The following is a 22,103-nucleotide window of genomic DNA, read 5'->3' as shown; positions in this document are numbered from 1 at the left end:
AAAGTAGTGGAAGGAAAGGAGAGAGATGGGCATACACCATTAAAGAATTAGTGGGTGCAACGTGGTTGCACGTTGTCAGTTATGGATCCTGAGTCGCAAAAAGATGATGGCTACTGATCTGTTTTTTGTTTCTTCATGTTATTTCTATGAGAACTAGCTAACATAAATTAAATGGATTTCAACTCTTCTGTTGCTTTCTTACAATGCTTTAGCTATGAAATTTTCTAGCAGTGATCGTAATCCACAGATCTGCATGTAGATGCATGCACACAAATCTGCTGAACAGATACTTGGCACTATCACCTTTGCCAGAATTACTTAAATCCATTATTTAAAAGCTGGTTCCTCTTCCAGGGATAATATGATTTATTAACTTAAGGACACAGTTTGAATGCTTCTAAGTAATTGTCGGTTGTACGTCGTTATTTGTATTTGCAAAGAAAGTGTCTCAGGTTTTTTTAAAATTGCAAGCCTGCAGGAAAGGTCTGTAAATTTTAATTTTGCTTTCTTAGGTTCTTAGGTCATCATCTTCTATTCATGTGCTCAGCGCTGGCGCACACTCATGCCATTGTGTCACCCCCATTACCACCAAATTGCTACCTCCACACCTACCCACCCATCGCCACAACCTGCCCTCTGGCTCACTCCGAGGATCCTCTCAGCACAAGCCAGAGGGCAGGTGGACTCTTCAGAGAGCTGGTCAGATGCAAATGTCTGGCTCTGAGGGATCGAAGAGTAATCTGAAACCTTAGATGAGGCCAATGGCATCATCTGAAACCTTAGGCTTGTAAAGGCCTCTATTAGTGAGGGGAAGTTGAAAAATATGTTACTTTTGAAAGAGGTATGCCATCTTGAAAACTGAGAGAACAAGAATATATATGTCTCAAGAGAAATGGAATGTGGAATGAAGTGAGACTGTCTGGCCCAACCTCCAGTAAACATGGGTTCCACAAAACATATCTTTAGGAGACATCTGTCCAACAGCAGCAGGGCTAATGAGGCCCTCAGAAATTGATCTTTGAGTGTCTCCAACATCTTAATACCTCACAACTGAAACCTCTTCTCCATACACATTTGTGCCTTCTCCCTAGAAGTCCCCCAAAACCTTGATTTCTGCAAATTCTTTTCCTTGGTGTGGTATTAATTGAGTATGGTCTGCAACAACGTCATAACTGCCAGTTCAGTAGAACTCTAAGCCACTAGAAAAGCCCCCTTCATGCATTATCCATGTGAAGGGGGTTCCACATATTAAGGGGAAGCAGCAGGGCTGTTCCTCTGGCCCTGACATGATGTGGCTTCCCAGCCCTGTGTTACATGGGGAAGTGAAGCTGAGGAGCTGTGCAAGGTCAGGGGTGGGGCTAGTAGTATGTCCCCACTGCCCCTACAAGATGTAGAGCCCCTTTCACATGGATGAATTTAACCTGTTCTATTTGATGGCCATTCATTAATTGACCATATGTGAGTTCTCATGGTGTTTACCAAAAAGTAAACTGCCAAGAGAGCTTTGGCTAGTGGGTGGTACAGAAATGTAATAAATAGGTCTATCTGGAGTAATTAGTACAGAGATGTTCTTGAGAATAAGCCCCAGGTTTTTTTCATAGGCTCTTTATAGTCCCTCTGACAAGCCACCTTCAGTCCAAAAATTATTGCCCATCTCCAGCTTTGAATTAATTCATCCAATGTTAAAAATGTAAAGGCTGCTTTCTTGGCCTTATGTTATTGTAACATTTTAAAAGAAAATGTAGCAATTATGTTCAGTGGATTGGATCTAAAAGTGCTCTTGTGCATGCAGAGGTTTCTACTCAACTGGTCTTTTGGTTGTTGTTTTTTTATGCTACACTGTTGTGTGAGAAAAGTGAAGGTAAATCCAAAGATATTCTTCCACTTGCACAAGAGCATGCACAACCTCGGCTAGGTCTACACTACTGCTTTATAGCAGTGTTGAAGTGCACGGGTAACTGTTGGGGCACATTACACATGCGATATATCACTATCATAGTGTTATTTCCTGCTGTTTATTCCACATTATCCAATATACCGCAACAAATGTCATTGTGTGTCCTAGGAGGTATAATTGCGCAAGAGGGATATAGCATTACCATGATGGGATCGTAATGATATGACACAAGGTGTAGATCTGGCCCTCTTGTAGAAGAAGAATGAGAACACCTATGGAACTTATCTATTAATATCCCTCCTGTGCAAACTCTTGTGTGTTTGTGGAACAGTACTATTTTTAGTGGGAAAGGTGGGATATTAATTAATTTGTAACTTCTATTTTCATCAAAAAAAGAAAAGAAAAGAAAAGAAAAAACAGAGCACAGCCCTCCCAAAGTTCTGTCTTTCAGTTTGAGACCACAACAACAAAAATATAAATAAAATTTATCTCTGAAGCTTGATTTTTCAGCTGGCCAAAGAAGGAAAACAGTCTCTACTCAGTTCACTCCAGCTCCATGGCAATCTTCTCAAGGTGGATGAGTCCAATAACACAGGAGCAAACTTTGCAAACAGCCCTTTATACAAAAGAACTTAAACAACAAGGAACTCATAGTGTTTGAAAAAAAATCATGACTCTTTTAAAAAAAAGTTCAAAAGGAAACTTCCCTACTAAGCTGTCTCAAAGGTTCAGGGTCTTACAGGAAGGAGAAAAAAGCTTCTTTCACACTGCATTTTGGTAACTGCCTAATGTGGTGGCCACTCCCTATCTCACTCATTTACTGAGCATGTCAGGAATATTCCCACTTAAAAGTCTTAAAGAAAAATATAGCAGTGGGTTACAATAGATGGAAACTTTGTAATAACAAGAATACTTTCATAGGGAAACTAAATGATCTGCTTATTTTTCCAGTGATGTCTCTTCTACTGACACTTTTAGCCCTGGCTGCTGGTCTACATCAATGTGTTGGAAATGAGGTATGAGTCTTGTGTATGAAATCTGAAATCTATTTGAAAAGAAGCATTCAATATCTTCAATAGATCAGCATTTCACTGCTGCACCTTCAAGACAGTAGCCTTGGATTATAGGATAATATGTAGGACTAAAATATTCTCATCCTTTTCACTGACCCTCTCTACTGGAATTAGGTATGTTCATGCTGTGGGTGCTGAATATACGTCCTTTAGAGGCCTAATCATACTGATAGTAGCAATGCAAGGCCCAGTAACATATGAGGGCCTCACATGAAAAAAAGATGGCAGTGTCTGCTTGGTGCGAGTGGGGAGAAAGTAATGAATAATACCCCCTACCATATGTGTCCTCTGTATCCCGTGGCAGTCTGTATTCCAGTGCCAACCACTGCGAGAAGCCTTTAGCTATAGGGATTTTTCCATTTAGTCTTTCTCAGAATTGGAATGGCTACCATCAGTGGAATTGGCAGGGGGGTTATTCTCTCTTCCCCTGCACCCTCCCATGCATCCTCAAAGTTTTTTTGGGACCCTTTAGAGCAGATTTGGTGGGAACATGAGGGGCTGCAGGGCAGAGGAGAGGAAGAATAAATTTCAGTAGCATGAGCAGGAGTCTGCTTGTTCCATTTCACCCTCTATATCCCCTGAGAGTGCTGTTTACTGTGAATATCAACTTCAGGGGCAAATAGCAGCTTCAGGGGCATATAGCAACTGGGGAGAGGACTTTCGGCAGGCAAACAGTATGGGGAGGAAACAGTTAACCACCTCCCCACGTGCAGCTGTTTTTGAAAAAAAAGAAAAGAAAGTGGCCGGTTCTAAGCACACTTTTAAAAAGCATGGTTAGTCATTGATCCTGAGGGAGCACTTATATCATTGGCCATCTCAAGTTCTATTTCCCATGTTTTACCCACTGCTGGCTCTTGTAAATAAATTCGGGCTCTATACTAGATTTGCATCATGCTAATTACTCAAATGTCTTTGCTTAAAAATAGAAAGAAAAATAAATTTGTCCCATGCTGGTAACATTGCTATAGTTAATATCAATCAAAAATAATACCAGCTCTCAAAATCCACTTGAACGGGTTTTAAAAGTATCCAAGAGTCAGTGTTTCAGCCTTGCTGTCCCTTGCCATCCCTGCTAGTGAAATCTCTCAGCATGCTCTGAAATCTGGAGATGTGCTAGGGTGACAAAGCAAAGTGCAACAGAGAAGCCCAGGTGGCCAGAGCTTGGAATAGTGGACAGAGTGAGGATTACCAGTTCAAAGCACTATATTTTTGATGAATGCCTCTCTTCATACTTCAGCTCCCCCCGTCATGTCCTCCTCCTGGCTAGTGGACTGTATTGAGCCTCAACAACTATAGCTGAAGCTGATATAGAATCATAGAATAGTGGGGTTGGAAGGGGCCTGTAAGACCATCAACCCCCTGCTCAGTGCAGGAATCCAAGTCAGAGCATCCCTGGCAGATGGCTGTCCAGCCTCATCTTGAATGCCTCCAGCATGGGAGAGCCCACTACCTCCCTAGGGAATTGGTTCCATTGTCGTATTGCTCTAACAGTCAGGACGTTTTTCCTGATGATCAGCCGGAAGATCATTGTTGCATTGCTGTGACAGGCGAGGCACAGGCTGCTTGGCAGCATTAACTGATGGATGCAACCTTCCATAAAAGTCCGTGTCAGATTTCAGATTCCAGGAAGGCATGACAATGTTTGCTTTGTTGTAGGGTTTCCTCTTTGGCTTTGCTTTTAAATACCTTTATTATTTAAAAACAAATGCTTCAGCTGGATGGCACAGGTCTAAGTGAAATGTGTATAGATCAAGGGTTTTCATAATCTGTTGGTGATTATTTAATGTTCTCTTTGGAAATATATATTATTCTTATAAAAGGGGAAAATGTGTGTGTTTTCATGACAGAAACATGCTGCAGCTTTTGCTGCGCTGTCGACCAATTTTCTGAACATACGGAATGAAATTGTTGACAAGCACAATGATCTAAGGAAACAGGTGGAGCCAAGTGCTTCCAACATGCTGAAGATGGTAAGAATCTGTACAAGATTTTGCTGGAGCTTCACTCAGCGCTGCTAACAACTTGCTTTGTTTTCCAAGGCAGGAACTGTGAGTATCCTCTCAGTTCCAAACAGGATCCTATTCCCATTAAGCAATATGTGACTCTGATGAGCTGAACCAAACCTCAAGAAAAAAATATGTGGTACAGTCCTCTTGGAACTGTCTCACTTCAGAGTGCAGGTTGGGGATTCCATCTCTTATATAAACCCCCCCACCCCACTGAACATGGAAAGCTGGTATGTCAGGAAGAAGGTTCTTGAGCTCAGCATTTGATAAGGATGAGGATGGTGAAGAAGAAAAATTATACAGTGCTTTATAGTGATCAAAGCACTTAGTACACACTATTCTGATGTAATCCCCAACATGTCTATACCCAGTACCATTTATCTCCAGATTCTTGTCTGAGGCTATAAAATCATGGCTTGCCTAAGGCCATCATTGCAGAAGTGAGATTCAGCACAGGAACGTCCTCTTTGTAACTTTTTGTCATTACTGTACACAAGGGTATCTTATGGATTAGTTTTCTGCATTGCAAGCCACTTTTTCCTACATGTTCCAAATCTAAACCAAGGTGAAGAGGAGCTACAGGACGACAGGATTGCTTTTATTGCCTTCTCTTGAAATCTTCTGGAAATGCTGAAACAGATCCAAGATCACAGCATCTATTTCATCATGCTCCCACTGCTTCAGATATGATTATGCATCTGCAATAAAGCTTCTAGATGTCTAAGACCATCAGTCAGCAATGACAGACTGCAGAGGGATGAACAACTTCTGTATTTTCAGGGGACATTTCATTCTCCAGACCAAGGTTCAGGACAGGGTTGTGGGGTGGGGGTGGGGGTGGGGGTGTAAATTTTCTATGTCCCCTAATTTTTTTGTACAAACAAATAATTAGAAAACAGTTTACAATTTTGTCTTTAAAAGGCCTGCAAACCAGATGAACTGCTCCCCTCCCCTCCCCAACTTTTGGGCTGGCTATCGGCCCGGTTCAGGGACTGGGCATGTATTTTGCCACACAACTAACCTCCTTCATGAGTGATCTGTCAGCACCACCTAGAAGTAAGGCCTTCACTCTCCAACTTACTCTGAAACTCTTATGAACAAAGACATGGAGCCTGGGGCATCACATATGAAACTCCAAGAAACATGTAACATTAAAATATCGATATATTATGATCTTTCATTTCCTTTGCAAAAATTAGTTTTCTTGCAAGTCATTAAAATGTGGTTGGACTTTAAGGGGCCAGATAAAATTATTTTATGGGCAATATCCAGTGTGTGTCTGTAGTTGCCACCCCTCAAATGGTTTGCATGAAACCTTGCATCCTGTCACTACAGAACTCCACACTTCTCTTGTTTTTTTCCCCCAAGGAATGGAATGGGACAGCTGCAAACAATGCCAAACACTGGGCTAATCAGTGCATATATAAGCACAGCTCCAAAAGTCAAAGAACAATTGAAAGTAAGTTGAATGGGAAGAATGCATAATCTCTCCATAAATCTTTACCTTCACCTTGGTGAAAAACAGGTGCAGTCAAACACCTTGTGAGAGCAGTTGTTTCCCATGATCTTTAATGAAAAAAACATGCCCCATGTTCACTGGGATATCCACTACACCACCTGGTATACTCTGATCCATCAAAGAGAATACACATCGATCGGAGTTTCTGGGTCATGGGCAACATGTGTCATTGAAAAGGGCTGAGGCATAAGGACAGCCAGGGTGATGTAGTGGTTAAAGTATTGGCTTAGGACTGGGGAGACCCAGGTTCAAATCCCTACCAGCCCTGAAGCTCTCTGCTTGACCCTGGGCCAATTGGTCACCATCTCTCAGCCTAACCTTCCTCACAAGACTGAAATGGTGTAGGCCTTGTATGTGGCCTTGAGCCCCTTGGGGGATAGGGAGGATATGCAGGTAATAAATGAATAAGGGCAAGTGGCTGCTCATCCACCACTTCCCGGTCTGTCTGCTCCTGGTACTTGCTGGAACTCAGATCTGAACGACTGACAGATACGGATCTAATTAAATCAGCTCTGATCATGCTTGATGTCAAATGTGAATGGACTGGGCTACTTTTGATCCTATATTATCTAAATTAATCTCTTTTTTTCAGATGGCATAGTGTGCGGTGAAAATCTCTTTTATTCAAGCGTCCCAAAATCGTGGTCAGATGTGATCCAAGCATGGTTTAATGAGAGGGCAGACTTCATATATAGGAAGGGGCCAAAGACTCAGAAAGTGATAATTGGTCATTATACTCAGGTATGTAGAAGAATCGAATACGGCAAGCTACCTTTCACTAAGCGATCTCTAAGTGTCACCCTCTTCAGAAAACACATTCATGTTAGGAACACAGGGAGCTCTCTTACACTGAGCCAGACCCTTGGGCCATCTAGCCCCACGTTGGCAGCACTGACTAGCAGCAGTGGCTCTCCAGGATTACAGGCAGGATTCTTTCCTAGCCCTGGCTGGAGATGTCCGGGGTTGAAACCGGAACCTTCTGCGAGCAAAGCAGCCGCTCGTCTCCTGAACCACGCAGCCTCTGTTCAATGAATGCATGGAGGGTGGGAGCATGTCCACTGGCTCCATTCTTTGACCTCCACATGTTCAGCTGAAGCTGGTCCTGAAGCTGTGTGCATCAAATCTGTGCACATAAGTTTCCGTGTAGCCTGGACCCGGGATTTTCATGGGATTTTCACATCAAAACTGCCTACATATGTGCAGTTTCTGTATGTACGTACTGCGCAGGTTAAGCTGGACATGCAGAGACTGAGGGAGGAAGGGGCAGTATGCAGAATCCCACACTCTCCTCACCCCCACCCCATGCATTCATTCAACAGAAATTATGTCTTCTGAATAAGCTTCTGTGGCACCAAGATTATAACATGAAACTGCCTTTCCATGCAAACAGATGTATGCATTTGGACACAATGTTCTCCTGTACCAACCGAAACCTGGGGACCAAAAAAGATTTTTGTTTCCAAATCCACAAGTGTCATGATTGAATTGGGCTGCCCATATCTGGATCTGCTGGTGTGGTGTTAAACTGGGATTGTATAATGTTTCAGAAAGAAAGAAAATTGGCGAACTTGATATTTTTTAAAACCCACAAATAACATTTAGTTGAAAGTATTTCTTTGACACATGAAGATATGAAGCTGCCTTATACTGAGTCCAGTCATTAATCTATCTAGCTTGGTATTGTCTACTCTGACAACTGCAGCTTTCTGGAGTCTTAGGCAGAGATCTTACCCAGAGCATATCCTGAAATTCTTTTACCTGGAGATGACAGGGACTGAACTCGGGACCTTTTAAATGAAAAGTCTGTGCCCCAACGGTTTTCAAATGATCAGACATTTCAATATATTTTGTGACTTTCACTTCCCTATTCAATTCTTTTATCACCAAAAACGTGCCATCGTTGTTGTCAAAATGTTGTGGTGTGTCCCTAGTCCCTAAGACATCTGTTCTGTTCAGGGCCCTTGCCAGCCTAGATCAAGAGCCTTGTAGTGTTCTTCAGGCCTTTTGTGGTGGGAGTTATGAAGGGGGGGAAGGGAAAAAGACACATGAGGCTTTCCTCTGCCTGCTTCATTATGTAGTGCAAGGGGTCTCAGGTTTGGGGCTGGCTGTAAGCTCCAAACCTGAGCATTTTGTAGCCATATAGCTAGGGGAAAGGGGTTCTGAATGGGGGAAAGCGAAACTGTGTCCTTTTCTTTCCCTTCCTTCTGAAACAACACTGTATAGTGCAGGAAGGAGACTTGTATTACTTCAAGACATGCATCTCCCAACCCTAATCCCTCTTCCAGGATACATACTACAAGGTGTTAGAGGTTCAAATAGCCAATTCCCTCTTCCCTCCCTGCCCCTTTCAGTTTCCTTTTTGTTCCCTATCAGCTGGTGCACATCCTGGAAGTTCACATATGGCACTTGGCAAGCCATCTTTGCTTTCTTTTCTTCTTCTTTAAAAACAAACCAAAAAACAAATATATACATTTCTTTTAATGTACAAGCATAGTTCAGCAGACCTAGGATTTGGGTCCGCCCATTTCCCTTCCAAATTGATAGGCATCCAAACACCTAAGTTCACTATTAGAGGGAATGATAAATGGTATAAAAGTTAGTTTCCAAAGTTCCATCTTCTAGGAATCTAGTGTCATCAAGAAACAAAAACCTAGGATGGGGGTATGCAAATGAAAGAGCAGTTGTAAGATATTATTTGAATCTGTAAAGGCAGGGTAGGCTAGATTCTCAACTGTTTCCATTAAGGACTATTGGAAATGAGCTGGAATCTGGGACACAACTGAGGCGGGTGGGTGGGTCAAAGCCTTCCCCTTGCTCCAGACTTTGGAGTCAATAGGGATGTTTACCCCACAGTGCAGCGGTGTCCCCAAGTGCACCCCTTGACTTGGTTCCATATAAATGGTTTTCATCCATTCCTGTGGGGAAAAAAAGTAAGCACTGCTCTTGCAGACTCTGTTGCAATAAGGGAAAATCTGACCTTTAGCCTGGATATTGGGTGAACTGGCACCCACAGCCAAAGAGTCTGAAAGGGAGCACAACATGACAACCCTTCCTCCCTTGATGGACCCATCATGACTGGCATTTGCCTGGCTTGCTAATATGCAGGCTTCCAATGACACGGAAAGAGTCTCTCTGATTTTGGGAAAAATTGGGAGCTATGTAGCTGCTGGGCTTTCCTGCAGAACCACAAAATTGTCCAGAATTATCTGAAAAATCAAAGGGAGAAATGTAGATGTGGAAGGCAGCAGACTCTAACCCTGGCTGAATGGGCAAAATCCTATTATACCATTCACAACAAGAAATAAACAAGTGCCTCAAGAATGTACAGTAACTGAATTTAAAAATGAACATACCCTTCCCGCAGGTACAAAGACTTGAAAGCTGAATCAATGAAAAAGGGGAAGAGCAACAGAAGAAAAGGGAAAGAAGAGGCAGAGATTAGCGATCAAAGGCCTGGGAGAAGGGGTGTGTTTTTCAAACAAAATTTAAAATAGATGCAAGGAGGAAGTGGTATGGAGGTCAGAAAGCAGTAAATTCCAGAGAAAAGTGATAGCAAGAGAGAATGGGCAGAGACGTGAAACAGAACCCATGACCAAAGGTTATGCAAGTGGGAAGTCTCTGTAGACAGTGAGAAGGACAATAAAGAGAAAGAAGAGACGATAGATGATATGGAGCCAAAGACTGAAGAGGATTTGATATTTACTATAAGATACAGCAAAATAAATAACAAATGGGCAGTCGATTTAAAATGGAAGATAAGAGTAGGGATGTCAGAGAATTCCACCACGGATCTCGGTGAGGCTGAATGCCAGTGCATTCAGCCCCCCGAAATCTGTGGCGGAATGGCCTGCCGCCCCCCCGCGGATCGCCCCTGGGACGAGACTTACCTGGGGCGGATGTTCCGGGCGGCGGCGGCTGCGGCTTCGATGGCGGCGGCGGCTGGTCTTCCGACTGGCGGCTGCCGCCGCCATTTGCAGTCTGGAGGTTATTTTTTTTTTTTTACAGAGACGTGATAGGCTATGTAAAGATTTACGTAGCCTATCATGGCTGGGTTAAAAAAAAAATGCGTACGCAAACAGCGGCGGCTACGGCCGCTGCCACTTGCATTCCTTATTTTTGGCCGTCTTAGTCTACGTAAATATTTACGTAGACTATTACGGAGAAAATAAAGGGGCACGCAAATAGCGTAGCAGGCGCTATTTGTGTTCCCCTTTATTTTCACCGTAATAGTCTACGTAAATATTTACGTGGACTAAGATGGCCAAAAATAAGGAACACAAATGTTCCATTTGCGTATGCGGTTTTTTGTTGTTGTTTTTTATCCAGAGCCCTCCGCAGCTGGAAATCCGGCTGCAGACGGCTCTGGCCTGGGCCTGGCCAGCTGCTCCGTGGAGCCGCCGTGGAGCACAGCTGGCCGTTCGAGGATTCCGGAGGGGAGGAACGGATCGCCTCTCCCCCCCGTCAAGGATTCTGGGGGGAGGGATGGAACGCCTCACCCCCCATCAACATAATCCGCGGAAAGGTAAGTGACTTTCGTACATCCCTAGATAAGAGGATGAAGGTAAGAAAGAGACAAGTCAGAGAGAAGGAAATTAGAATAATGAAGTTGGGAAAGAATGTAAGAGTAAACTAATATCTTTGCCTGACATGGAGACAACAGATAATAACATTTAGCAGAAAGAGCTAACTGGGAATGTGACTTTCTTTTTGGGTGTTTTTTTTTAAAGTATGGGGAATCCTAATCTAATTTATTTACTTTTTTATTTACAGCTGGTTTGGTATAAATCCTACATGATTGCATGTGCAATTTCTAAGTGTCAACATAGCATATATAAGTATTTCTATGTTTGCCATTACTGTCCTGGGTATGTATAACAACAGATATTATTCATTTTATAAATTTCCTAAAATCCTAAAGTCATTGTTCTAAAGTATGATCATACTGAATTTGTAGTTGTGGCTTAGAGAAAGATGGTGTAGGGGGAACTGCTGAACAGCTTACAGCAATTAATATTATTTTGTAAATTAATACTGTGTCTTTTCAACTATTAGGGCTCCCAAGGTGATAATATAAGCACAATATTTGAAGCACCTCCACAATCAAAGCTATAAAGATAATAAAACAGCAACAACAACAACAACAAAACACAGCAGGAGACAACCTCAAAATAGCATAATCAAAACCAGTCAGTATTCTGTTTTGGGGTGAAATAGGGGTAGATGGGGAAAAGAGTAGAAAAGAAATGGTATATTTAGTATAGAAAACTTTTCAGTCTATAGAAAATACATCTTAAGAAATGAATTATCAGATGAATTGATTGTAAAGTTGGTTTTAACTTTATGCAAATATATTCCTGAGGTTTTTATAAACTTTATAGGAACCTCACGAATTTATTTGCATAAAGCTGAAAAGCAACTCTACAATTGTATAAAGGGTACTTGTAGCCTTTATAAGACAGTATAGGTCATAATCTAGAGTCCTAACTATGCTTTTTTGAGGTTAAGTACGGGCAGCCTAAAGTTTTTCCTATTTCATCAACTATCATCAGATGGACAAAGCATGGATTAAAACATTTGTTTTAAAACATGGTGCATGATCCACAAGTTGTCCCATCACACTGCATTGGCAACCCCACCCCCGTACATCGGTGCAGGAAGTTGAGTCCCAGCAATCCTCTGATATATCTTGGAGCAGGCGGATACAGCTATAAAACAAATAATTTCCTTTCTGAAGCAAGTAGGATTTCTTAATTTTTTAAAATGCTTGAAGTTGAATCTTTTGTGTGAGTATTCTCCTACCACAAGAACTGATTCAAGCTAACAGACTAGTTCAAATACACTTAGTGACTCTTCCTTTCCGCATCATATATGATTATCATGCTCGGCGCCTGACAGCATTGATCTTCAGGGTAGGGGACGCAGTGTGGAGCCTAAATTGAATGCTGGGGGCAAGGATACTGCAAAACTTTGTAGTACCTGAGGTGGAAAATCCAAATGATGCCCCTCCCAGGCCACAAAAAAATGTAATTACTGGGTTAGATCCAGACTTAGTCAGGATTAGAGTAGATCCATTGAAATAAATGGGGCAAGTTAGTCATGGCTAACATGTCCAATTGTTTTGAATAGGTTTACTCTAAGCATGACTAAGTCATGACTGACTTCCTCCATGGATTTCATTGGGTCCTAAGCTTAACTGAGGACACAATCTTATGGCTGCCAGACAGTGGCTAGATGGCCATAGGATTTTTTGTTTTCTGGGAACCAAACTCGGAGCCAGTGCTCCGAGCACAGTTCCAAGAAAACCAACTCCCTGCCCCCTTCCCCACTGCCTTGTAGGCGGCGTGGTTCGTCCCTGGCTCTGTGCTCATAAAAGCAGCGTGGAGCGGCCAAAAGGGGGGTGTTCCTGGGGGCGGGGATGACAGAAGCGCTTCCTATGTGCCATCTGGCCTCACCCCCCTGCTCTGAGGTGCCCTGGCTAGACAGCCGAAATCAGCTGTCTAGCCACAAATGCTGGACAAATGAGAAGTTCCCCTCCATGCTTTGCCCACCCTGCATTGGAAAGTCGGTCTCCTCCGAGTGTGGAGGCAGCTGACTATCCCCATAGGATCGCGCCCTGTCAGGATCCAATCCATTAAAAATGAAACAAATGAAAAATTGCTGTCCTTCAGTGACAGGGCCAATGGGCCACATGTTACTTTAAAGACATAGCCAGCAGCATTTAGAATGATCCTTGAAATTTGATATTTTAAAGATTAAACTATTTCTCCTCTTCTGAGGTTATGTTGTGTCTGCAATCATTGCCTAACTGCGACTTCTGCATACCAATAATAACTGCTCACAGATGCATGACTGTTGCTTAATTTCTCACTACTTGATGAGCCAAGTTTTTAATTGCTATGGGATATTCACTGAAAATGGCTGGTGAGAGTGGGGAGAGGGATTGAAGTGGCAGTCCCTCCCTACCCCCCAACCAACACCCATTCATTTTGAAGGTTTGCATGGACAGGTCTTGGCTTAGATGCAGTGTGAAGACTTTTGGGAGTTATAGTTTGTTTAACAAACTATCCTCCCAAGATCCATTGTGCCCATGGTTTCTGGCTCTGGATAATAGTGGAGGGGGAAAGAAAGGCAGAGGGAGGGGAAAAGCTATCCATTTGCCTTTCGTTGCTCCTGCAGCTGAGCTGGTAAGGGCGGAAGGGGAGGGAAAGGGGGAGGGTTGGTGCTGAGGGTGTTAGGTTGGCATGAAATGCCTTCTTCCAAGTGCTCAGCTTTTGAGCACCCAGGAAAGGAAGTTTAGGGGTTGGAGGGCTTGCATCCAGTTTGGACTCTGCACCTCTGGGGTTTGATTCCTTGTCAGAATTGCATGAACTCTTGTGCCTTCCCTACCTGAGATGCACTGCTTCCCCTGAAAAGTTTATGCGAAAGCAATGGTACATCAGATATGAAGTCAGAGCTGCAGGATCAAAGCGTCAAAAATTCCTTGTTGTATGCACTTTGGAAGTTTGCTAATGCTATTATATGCTATTTAAAAATTTCAGGGGTAATGTAAAGGGAATTAATTACTATACACCTTACAAGGAAGGAGAACAATGTGGTGATTGTCCTAGGAATTGTGATGATGGCCTGTGCAGTAAGTACAACTGGTACTACTTAATTTACTTTTGACATAATTTGCAAGGTTCAATCAGTGGATAATATTCAAGAAGTTATGCTTAAGTGATTCGCTTAATGGCAATAAATGCTAGGTGGATGGTCACAGGAAGGATTAACTTAGCACATGCAATTGCTGGCATCTCTTGCCAAATGTCTACAACAGGGGTGGGCAACTTGTGGCCCTTCAGATGGTTTGGCCTTTGACTTCCATCAGCCCTAGCCAGCATAGCCAGTGGTGAGGAATCATGAGAATTGTAGGCCAAAACATCTGGTGGGGCAGAAGTTGCCCACCCCTGTGACATTTGGCTGGAGATACACTTGCCAGATCTATACACACTCATATACAGCCACACACACACATGTCTATACACACAACACACAAATTCATGAAATGCCCCTCTCCCCGGTTGGCACTTAGGTGTTTTAAAAGCCTCTGTTGGCGCCAATAGAATTGCAGTGAGGGTGTGTGCAATTTTACGAGTGGGGCGGGGTTGTCACAGCATGGGGTAGGGGAAGGTTAGCTCTTCCTTGCTAGCAGCAGCAGCAACAGCACCCCCTCCCCCGCAAATGCCCCCTGCTCAAATAGGCTTTTATAAAGCTTCCATTGGTGCTGCAGTTAGGCTTTAGAAATTCATTTCTGATTGGACATAAGAAGATCTCCCTGCCTGGGGGTCAGGGGTCAGGTCCTAGGGAGAGGGCTCAGGCCTTTGGGGAGAAGCTGGCAGGTCAGATGGGGACAACCCTAGGGGTTGTGTCCTGCAAACATGCCAGAGTTTCCCCATCCTTGTCCTATGTGATCTGGCTTGTGAAGGCACTGTGTCCAGACACAACCCCAAGAGCTAGTGCAGCAGTCTTCAGTGCTGTTGTGCCACTCCTTTCATGTGATCCTGTGACATGCCCAGAGTGACAAGAAGAAGGGAGTGGCTAGCGATAACTCCCGGCTCTACATTTCCAGTGGCCTTGCAGAAGCCTAGGAAGTGCTGAGTTGCTGGTTACAGATGACCATTTTACTGTATATCAGTACTTGATGTATACAGAGGACCACATTACCCCAGGATGGAAGTGGGCACTCCAGAGAGTTTGGTCATTTCTATTTGCTCATGGTACTGATGTTGCTGAAGTATATACTTGGAGTGTGAACTTGGCCAGTGTGTCATGCTTGCCTGTGTTGAAATGCTCGCCTCATTTATTTGAAAGTCTTTCTTCTCTGCATTCGATCGGAAACTGAGCCAGGGTGCCTCCCAACTGTGCTACAACAGTGTTCAAGGCACCAGAGACCCTGGCAAATATCATCCCTTACTATGGATGCTAGGCACCCTGGAAACAATGTGTCCCAGGGCTCCTTGCACCTGGCACTCTGCTGAGCAAAAGAGAGCCACCTCTGCCCCATGGTTTCCTGTGATGTTGTGCTCTTGTGTTGACTGATGGTTGTCAGAGCCTGAAAGACATCACTGTTTTTCATAGACTATAAGCTTCCTTACTTGTGAACTCCTTAAAAGTTTGTGCCAGTGGAGGATGGTGGCTCCAATTTCAGTGGGGAACGAGATTCCATTCTGGGTTTCAGTCAGAACCAGCCAGAGCGCTAAAAGGGCCATCCAAGGTGCTGAGCCCTATTCCCAAAATGGGTTCAGCACATTGGATAGCTCATTTAGAGGTCTGGCTGGTTCTGACTGAAACCCAGAATGCGTTCACAGCCCCACTGAAACTGGAGCCACCAGCCTCCACTGGTCTGTGCATGTCGTGATTCCCTTTCTTTTCCTTTTACAAGAATAGAGGAACAACTTAGTGGATCAGATGAATGGTCCATCTATTCCAGCCTTCCCCCACCTGGTGCCCTCCAGATGAGTTGGACTGCAACTCCAATAATTCCCAGCCAGCATGGCCCTTACTCATGTAGGCTGGGGATGTTGGGGGTTGCAGTCCAACAGACTTGGAGGGCACCAGGTGGGGGAAGGCTGGACTAGTCCAGCCTTCTGTTTGGCAGTGGCAAAGCAAAGCTGGCGGCTTCTGGGCATCATGCCCCTGGGAAGCACACGAGCAGGACACGTCGGCAACAGCCCATCTCTGGCCACTGTCAGTTTGAGACTATTTTCACTCAGCATTTGCATATCTTTAATTGCAGCCAATCCTTGCCTATATGAAGATTTATACGCCAACTGTGCCTATCTGAAGAAGAGACATACGTGCAATCATCCAGTAATGAAAGCCAGTTGTCGAGGATGCTGTCAGTGCACTTCTGAAATACAATAATATCTGATTTTTTCCAAAGGATCCTGGAAATCCATGGAAGAGGAAGAAGACAGTTTAGAGATAAAATGAATGAAAAATGCATATATATATATATATATATATATATATATACACACACACACACACACACACACGTACTGTTAGTTGCAGATTAAAACAGGGCTTCTGCATTGTATGCTGTTATCTTTTAATTGATCATCCCCCTTTCTTAGAGAACAGCAAGCATTTATTACCTTCAGTCTAGTATGAAAAATGGTTTCTGTACTTGGCCAAGTGTCCCCCTGAAATACTTTCTTAATTATCGGCTCATAGGGGTAACTGTCTTAAGAAATCTATACAAAATATACTAATGAAAAGAATCAATAAATGCTTTTTTACTTGGTAAAGAAATAAGCACACACCCTGTATCTGAAATTTTGCAAATATGTGAAATTTTGCATAAAAATATGATCTTATCAACAGATTCACAAACTGAACATTTATTTGTTTGTTTATTAATATACTAAAGTTATATGCCACTTTTAAAACTTCTGCTTTCAAAGCAGTTTACTTAGGGTGAAATGACGTGTGATACTCAAGATACCCCTAGTTTGTTCCCATTTTGTTATACAAAATGAACCCGTGGAGCTGTATACTAAACCGAAATAAAGGCAGTTCGTTGTTGGTTCTTGATCTTTTCCCTTATGCCATTGCCCCCCACCCCCAGCCACTAAAAATACCCTTAACTGCTTTTTGATCCTCTAGGCAAAATATACAGATGCCAACATCTTTTCCTATCTGGGGCAAAAAAGAGCTGGGGGATATTTATCAGAAAAATGGCATAAGAAGAAAGGGTTAAAAGCCCCCCACCCTACCCCACCCCTCAAGACATTACTCTTCTGCTGCACCACTCTGCAGCTGCATATTCCAAAACCCCAAAAACACTGGGGACAAAGTACCGTGACTGATGGCCAAATTACGCATGTCAGAGAACTCTGATTGGAACTCCTATGTTGTTATCATTTTATTTATTCATTCAAAGCATTTTTATCCTTCCCTACAGTCAAAAGGCTTCCAGAGCAGTTTAGAAGAATCAGTCAATGGACAGTCCCTTCCCTCAGGGTTACAATCTAAAGAGACATGCCAGACAAGGAAAGGGATTGGGAGGGAGGAGGAAAAAAGCATGATGGTAATGCTTGATTCATTTGCCCAGATGGATGGGAATATACCTGTTCTGGGATCAATTGCACTCAGGTTTGCACTGCCTCTGTTGTCCTTCTGGGCTGGCCTGTTCTTCCTTCTCTTCTGCAGTTTCTCTTCTTTTGAATTCAAGATTAATATGTGTGTTCTCCCATTCCCTCAGGACAAGATGTTTTCTCAAAAGCCCTTCTGGTGACAGTTGAGGGGGAGAGAGGGGCTACCCCTGGGAACTAGATGGTGGCCCTGCTGTTTTAAAGGCAGCTATATTTTTAGGCCTGGGGACAAATGTGATCAGAGTTCCAATGCTGGGGAAAGGGAACTTCCCCCGTCCCTCCATGCCATTTGCCTGATTTGAATCACCCTCTGAACCACTGTTAGTTGAGTTAGTTAACTATTAAGGGGCGGGGGAAGAGAAGTGTAACTAATGTTATACCTGTCCCCATGGCCAAAAGCAGGGGATGGATTTAATTTCATTCATTCAATTTATTACATTTCTATACCCCCATAGCCAAAACTCTCTGGGCCGTTCACAGCATGATAAAACACGATATAAAACCTTTAACGTTCAAGAATTTAAATACTTTGAAAACAAGTTAAAAACAATTAACAATAAAACAATCAGGACCTGATAAAAAACTAAAACACCCCATCATATACTCTCAAATGCATGGGAATAGAGGATAGTCTTAACCTGGCACCGAAAAGATGACAATGTTGGGGCCAAACAGACCTTGCTGGATGGCCCTTTTGGCCCAGGGAAAAAGGGGAAATGCCTCCAAGCACCATAGTCCCAATCCAGTTTGGTCCCAGGGCAGCTTTGGAGTATATAAAAAGTCAGGAGATCTGATTATGAATCTCCCATATGTGCAGTTTGGCCCATAGCTATAACTGCAACGGTGTAATGAGCCCCTTGTGGTAGCTTAGCTACAACAGGATCCTCTGACCATTATGTATGGAAAGGAAAGCCCATTATTGTGCTGCCACTCAGGGTGAATGCAAATGACTGCGTGCCTCCCCAGAGTGTGATTCAGCCTGTAAACAAGATGCGGGCCTGGATCAGCAAGGGATCGCGTAAGGGTCCATATACCTAAGGCAAGATGGAATGATAGTGGGGGACTTGATGGATGGGGAAAAGCCTGTTCTGGATAGAATCATATGCTCCCTAATGGGTCAGCTACATGGCCTGGGGCAATTCTGGACCCAGCATCAGCTCCTGTGTTCTCAGCTAGTCGCTCTGGACTGGGGTGCCCTTTCCCAGCTTTGACAGGTATGTTGACGGTACCATCTGGCAGAAAGATACTTGCCCACTGTTGCTCATGCCTTGGTGGTGGCCTCCAGATTAGACTGCTGCTCTGCACTCTAAATGGGGCTGGCTATGAAGATGGTTTAGAAACTTCAGACGGTAAAGAATGCCACAGAACAAGCGGTGACAGGTAGAAGTCATCTTACACCTGTACTGAGGCATCAGCATTGGTCACTGATTGTTTACCCAATTCCAGTTCGAGGTGTGGTTTTGATTTTTAAAGCGCTTGAGTCTGGATCCTGTATATTTCAGGAGCACCTCCTCCCATATGACTCTTCCTGAAACTTTAGATCATCTCCTGGGGCCCTTCCTCAAGTACCAGTCTCTTCATCCCCATAACGCAGCTGTTGAAGGCTGCTGGAACTGGAAGCATGCCAGGAGGAAAGAGCTGTCAACAACCTTATCTCTCAAACGGTGGTTCTGGCAGTCTGTGGTTTGTGGGTATGCATGCATGCGTGATGCCCTGAAGTGTGTGTAGAAAGAACTGCCAGCTTGGTCATGAGTGACTGAGTAGTTGCAGCTTTCCTTAGGTAACGGGTTAGCAGGTTTTCCTGCTGGGGAGCCACGGGAAGGGGACAAATTCTTCTGCCTGTAAGAACAAAAGAAGAGCCCTGCTGGACCAGACCAATAGTCCATCTCATTCAGTTTCCTGCCAGTGCCTTTGCAAAGCTCACCAGCGGGGCTCAAAGGCCTTCTGTTGTTTGCTCTCCTGCAACTGGTTTTTGAAGATACACTGCCTCTGAACCTGGAGCCTCCAGATTTAGCTGTCCTGGGTAATAAACATTGGTAGACCTCTCCTCCATGAATCCCAAGCCATCACTCGCAGTCAGGTCCTCTTCCGTGTGGTTGCCTGTCCTCTGTCCTCAGACTAGGGATGGATGCATTTGTCAGTTTTGCTTTCTCTCGCATCCAAATTTTTTAATTTCAAGTTCTTTCTCTCCTGAATGTGAAGAACTTTGTGAACATTGGTAAATTCTTATAAAAAATAAACTGAAACAAAATTTCCACCCATCTGCACTGGCTAAATTCAGTAGGTATGGCTATAGGTACAGCATGGAGAGGATGATGTTATACCTGCCTTCCATGTAGCTGTTAAAGAAGGGAGCCTGTCAGAAAAATGAGGTTGGCACCCTAATTCAACACCGCAAACATGACTGAATATACAAGGCTTCAAACCCAGACTTTTAAAAGCTAAACACTCAGAGCCCTGGGCCTGGATGGATGAATCTGTCAGTTTCAGTTTCTCCCACGTTCAACTCTCAAGTTCCTTCTGTCCCAAATATGAAAAAATGTGAATTTGGATAAATTCTTATCAAAAATTAGTGGAACCAAATTTCCAGCCATCTCTTTCTCAGACTCCGGTTTGGTACCATAAAGCAAATAGGGAGAGCTTGGCGGAAATCGATTCAGAGGCAGCAACTTACCCAACTTTCCTGAGCAGCTTTTAGTGAGGCCTGAGAAGCTACGGGGGGAAGAGAGGTCCTTCGAGGTGGGGGGTCGAGCTCTGTGTGCAGAACCTGTCCTAAATTGTTCTGCCCCTCCCACCCCGCTGCCACCACCACTGCCAGAAGTAGAGGATGCTGAGTTCAAAAAGTTTTAGAAACACTGCCACATAGAGACCCCTGTTGGGAGTTAAACTATCACTTTACCTACGGCGCAATCCAAGTAACAACCCCACCCCTGCCCCAGTAATCTCATCAGATCAGACATCCCAGTTCTTTTAATATGCAAGAACATCAAACATTTACAACTGCTGGAATTCATTTGTTTGCTGTCCCATGCTTAACTGAGCAAATAGCATGAGGAGAGTTTCCTCAAAGAACATTATATACTTTCTACATCAGCAAGTATTTTACCTTCTTTACACACACACACACAGGCAAACTCTTTGCACCCCACCTTTAGAATTTTTTTACAAGTAAGGAATGACAGTTCTTCTCTTTTAGTTAAGAAACAGTACACTGTCCATTTTAGACCACTAATAAAACATGCTTTTAAGTCAGCAGTGGACAACTTGTGGCCCTCCAGAAGTTTTGGCCTACAACTCCTGTGGTCAGCCCAAGCCAGCATAGCCAATGGTGAAGGCCCATGAGAGTTGCTCACCTGTGCTCTAAATGGAAGGCTGTAGCGGCTGCCACTAGAATAAGGCTATAATTTTTTGCCCCTGAGGAAGACTGTAAGTCAAAATGGATTGAATATATTACACCAAATTGATGTCCATATTTGAGCACCTGCTTGAGGCCTTGCCTATTTTTGTTTTGCTGTGTTCTGTTTTGTAACCAACCAGTTGCTTAAGTTAAGTGATGTCCAATTATGAAAGTGTGAATGTGAAAATTTGCAATGTTTTATAGTAGCCTGCTCAATAAAACAATATCTCACTAATTTTATGCCACATTACGTATATACTCCTTATGTACACTTATAATTACTATTTGCAAAAAACAGTCTGTTTCCGAACCTCTTCTAAATGAAGGCTGCCATTTTAGTCAAAGATGTTTTACCTTTCAAAGGTTCCAGTCCTCTGCAAACATATGTGGGAATAAGCCCCAGTGAACACAGTAGGACTTATTTTGGAATAAACATGCATAGGATGGCACTGTTAGTGGTACCTGGGGAAGACAACTACACCAGTTCTAACTTCTCCTGTCATAGTGTAGATCACTGTTTATGGGAAACAGTGCCAGCACAAGACATTTTGCTGCCTGAAGCCCAAATGGTGCCCCTCACACAGGGGCCAACACTTTAAACAGTTGACAGTCACAGTGGTGGCTGGTGTCTATTTGAGCTGGTGGGATGGAGGGCAGGGCAGCTAATGGTAGGTGGAGCCATGGGTAGGAGTAGATCATGTGTGCAAAGCAGAAGGTTGGGTGGGGGGAGGGGTTGATTCACACAACAATCCTGAAAAGCTCTCCTTTGGACCCACATTTTGGCTCCTTTGGACCCACATTATGACGCTTCCTATGTGCTGTCTGGCCTCCCCCCGACCTGCTCCAAGGCACTGTGGCTAGACAGCCAAATTCAGCCATCTAGCTGCAAATGCAGGGTGGCCAGGGTGCAGAGGAGAAGATCCTCTCCATGCTCTGCCCACCCTGCACTGGATATTCGGTTGCCTCCGAGTTTTGAGGTGCCCGACTATCCTCGTAGGATTGTGCCCTATGGCTGTGAAACTGTCTACACTAGGGTGGGGGGACCTAAAGCCCTACAGATCTTGTTGAACTACTAC

At 43.7% G+C, this 22,103-nt stretch overlaps 1 protein-coding gene across 1 annotated transcript; it reads left to right on the top strand.

Moving 5' to 3' along the window:
- Window positions 1-537: 537 nt before the first annotated feature.
- On the top strand, window positions 538-16,855 carry LOC146358900 (cysteine-rich venom protein-like). Its single transcript, XM_084808718.1, has 8 exons — window positions 538-699; window positions 2,876-2,926; window positions 4,818-4,940; window positions 6,345-6,435; window positions 7,088-7,236; window positions 11,266-11,360; window positions 14,034-14,125; window positions 16,271-16,855. Exons 1-8 carry the CDS (start codon window positions 538-540, stop codon window positions 16,396-16,398), a joined length of 891 nt encoding a protein of 296 aa, XP_084664844.1. The 3' UTR covers window positions 16,399-16,855.
- Window positions 16,856-22,103: the final 5,248 nt, after the last annotated feature.

This window comes from Heloderma suspectum, chromosome 1 (genome assembly GCF_057233095.1).
Source record: "Heloderma suspectum isolate Gila_16-S chromosome 1, 16-S_ref, whole genome shotgun sequence".
Lineage (NCBI taxonomy): Eukaryota > Metazoa > Chordata > Lepidosauria > Squamata > Helodermatidae > Heloderma > Heloderma suspectum.
Note: the sequence above shows the minus strand (reverse complement) of the source record. Positions and strands in the feature narration are given on the sequence as shown.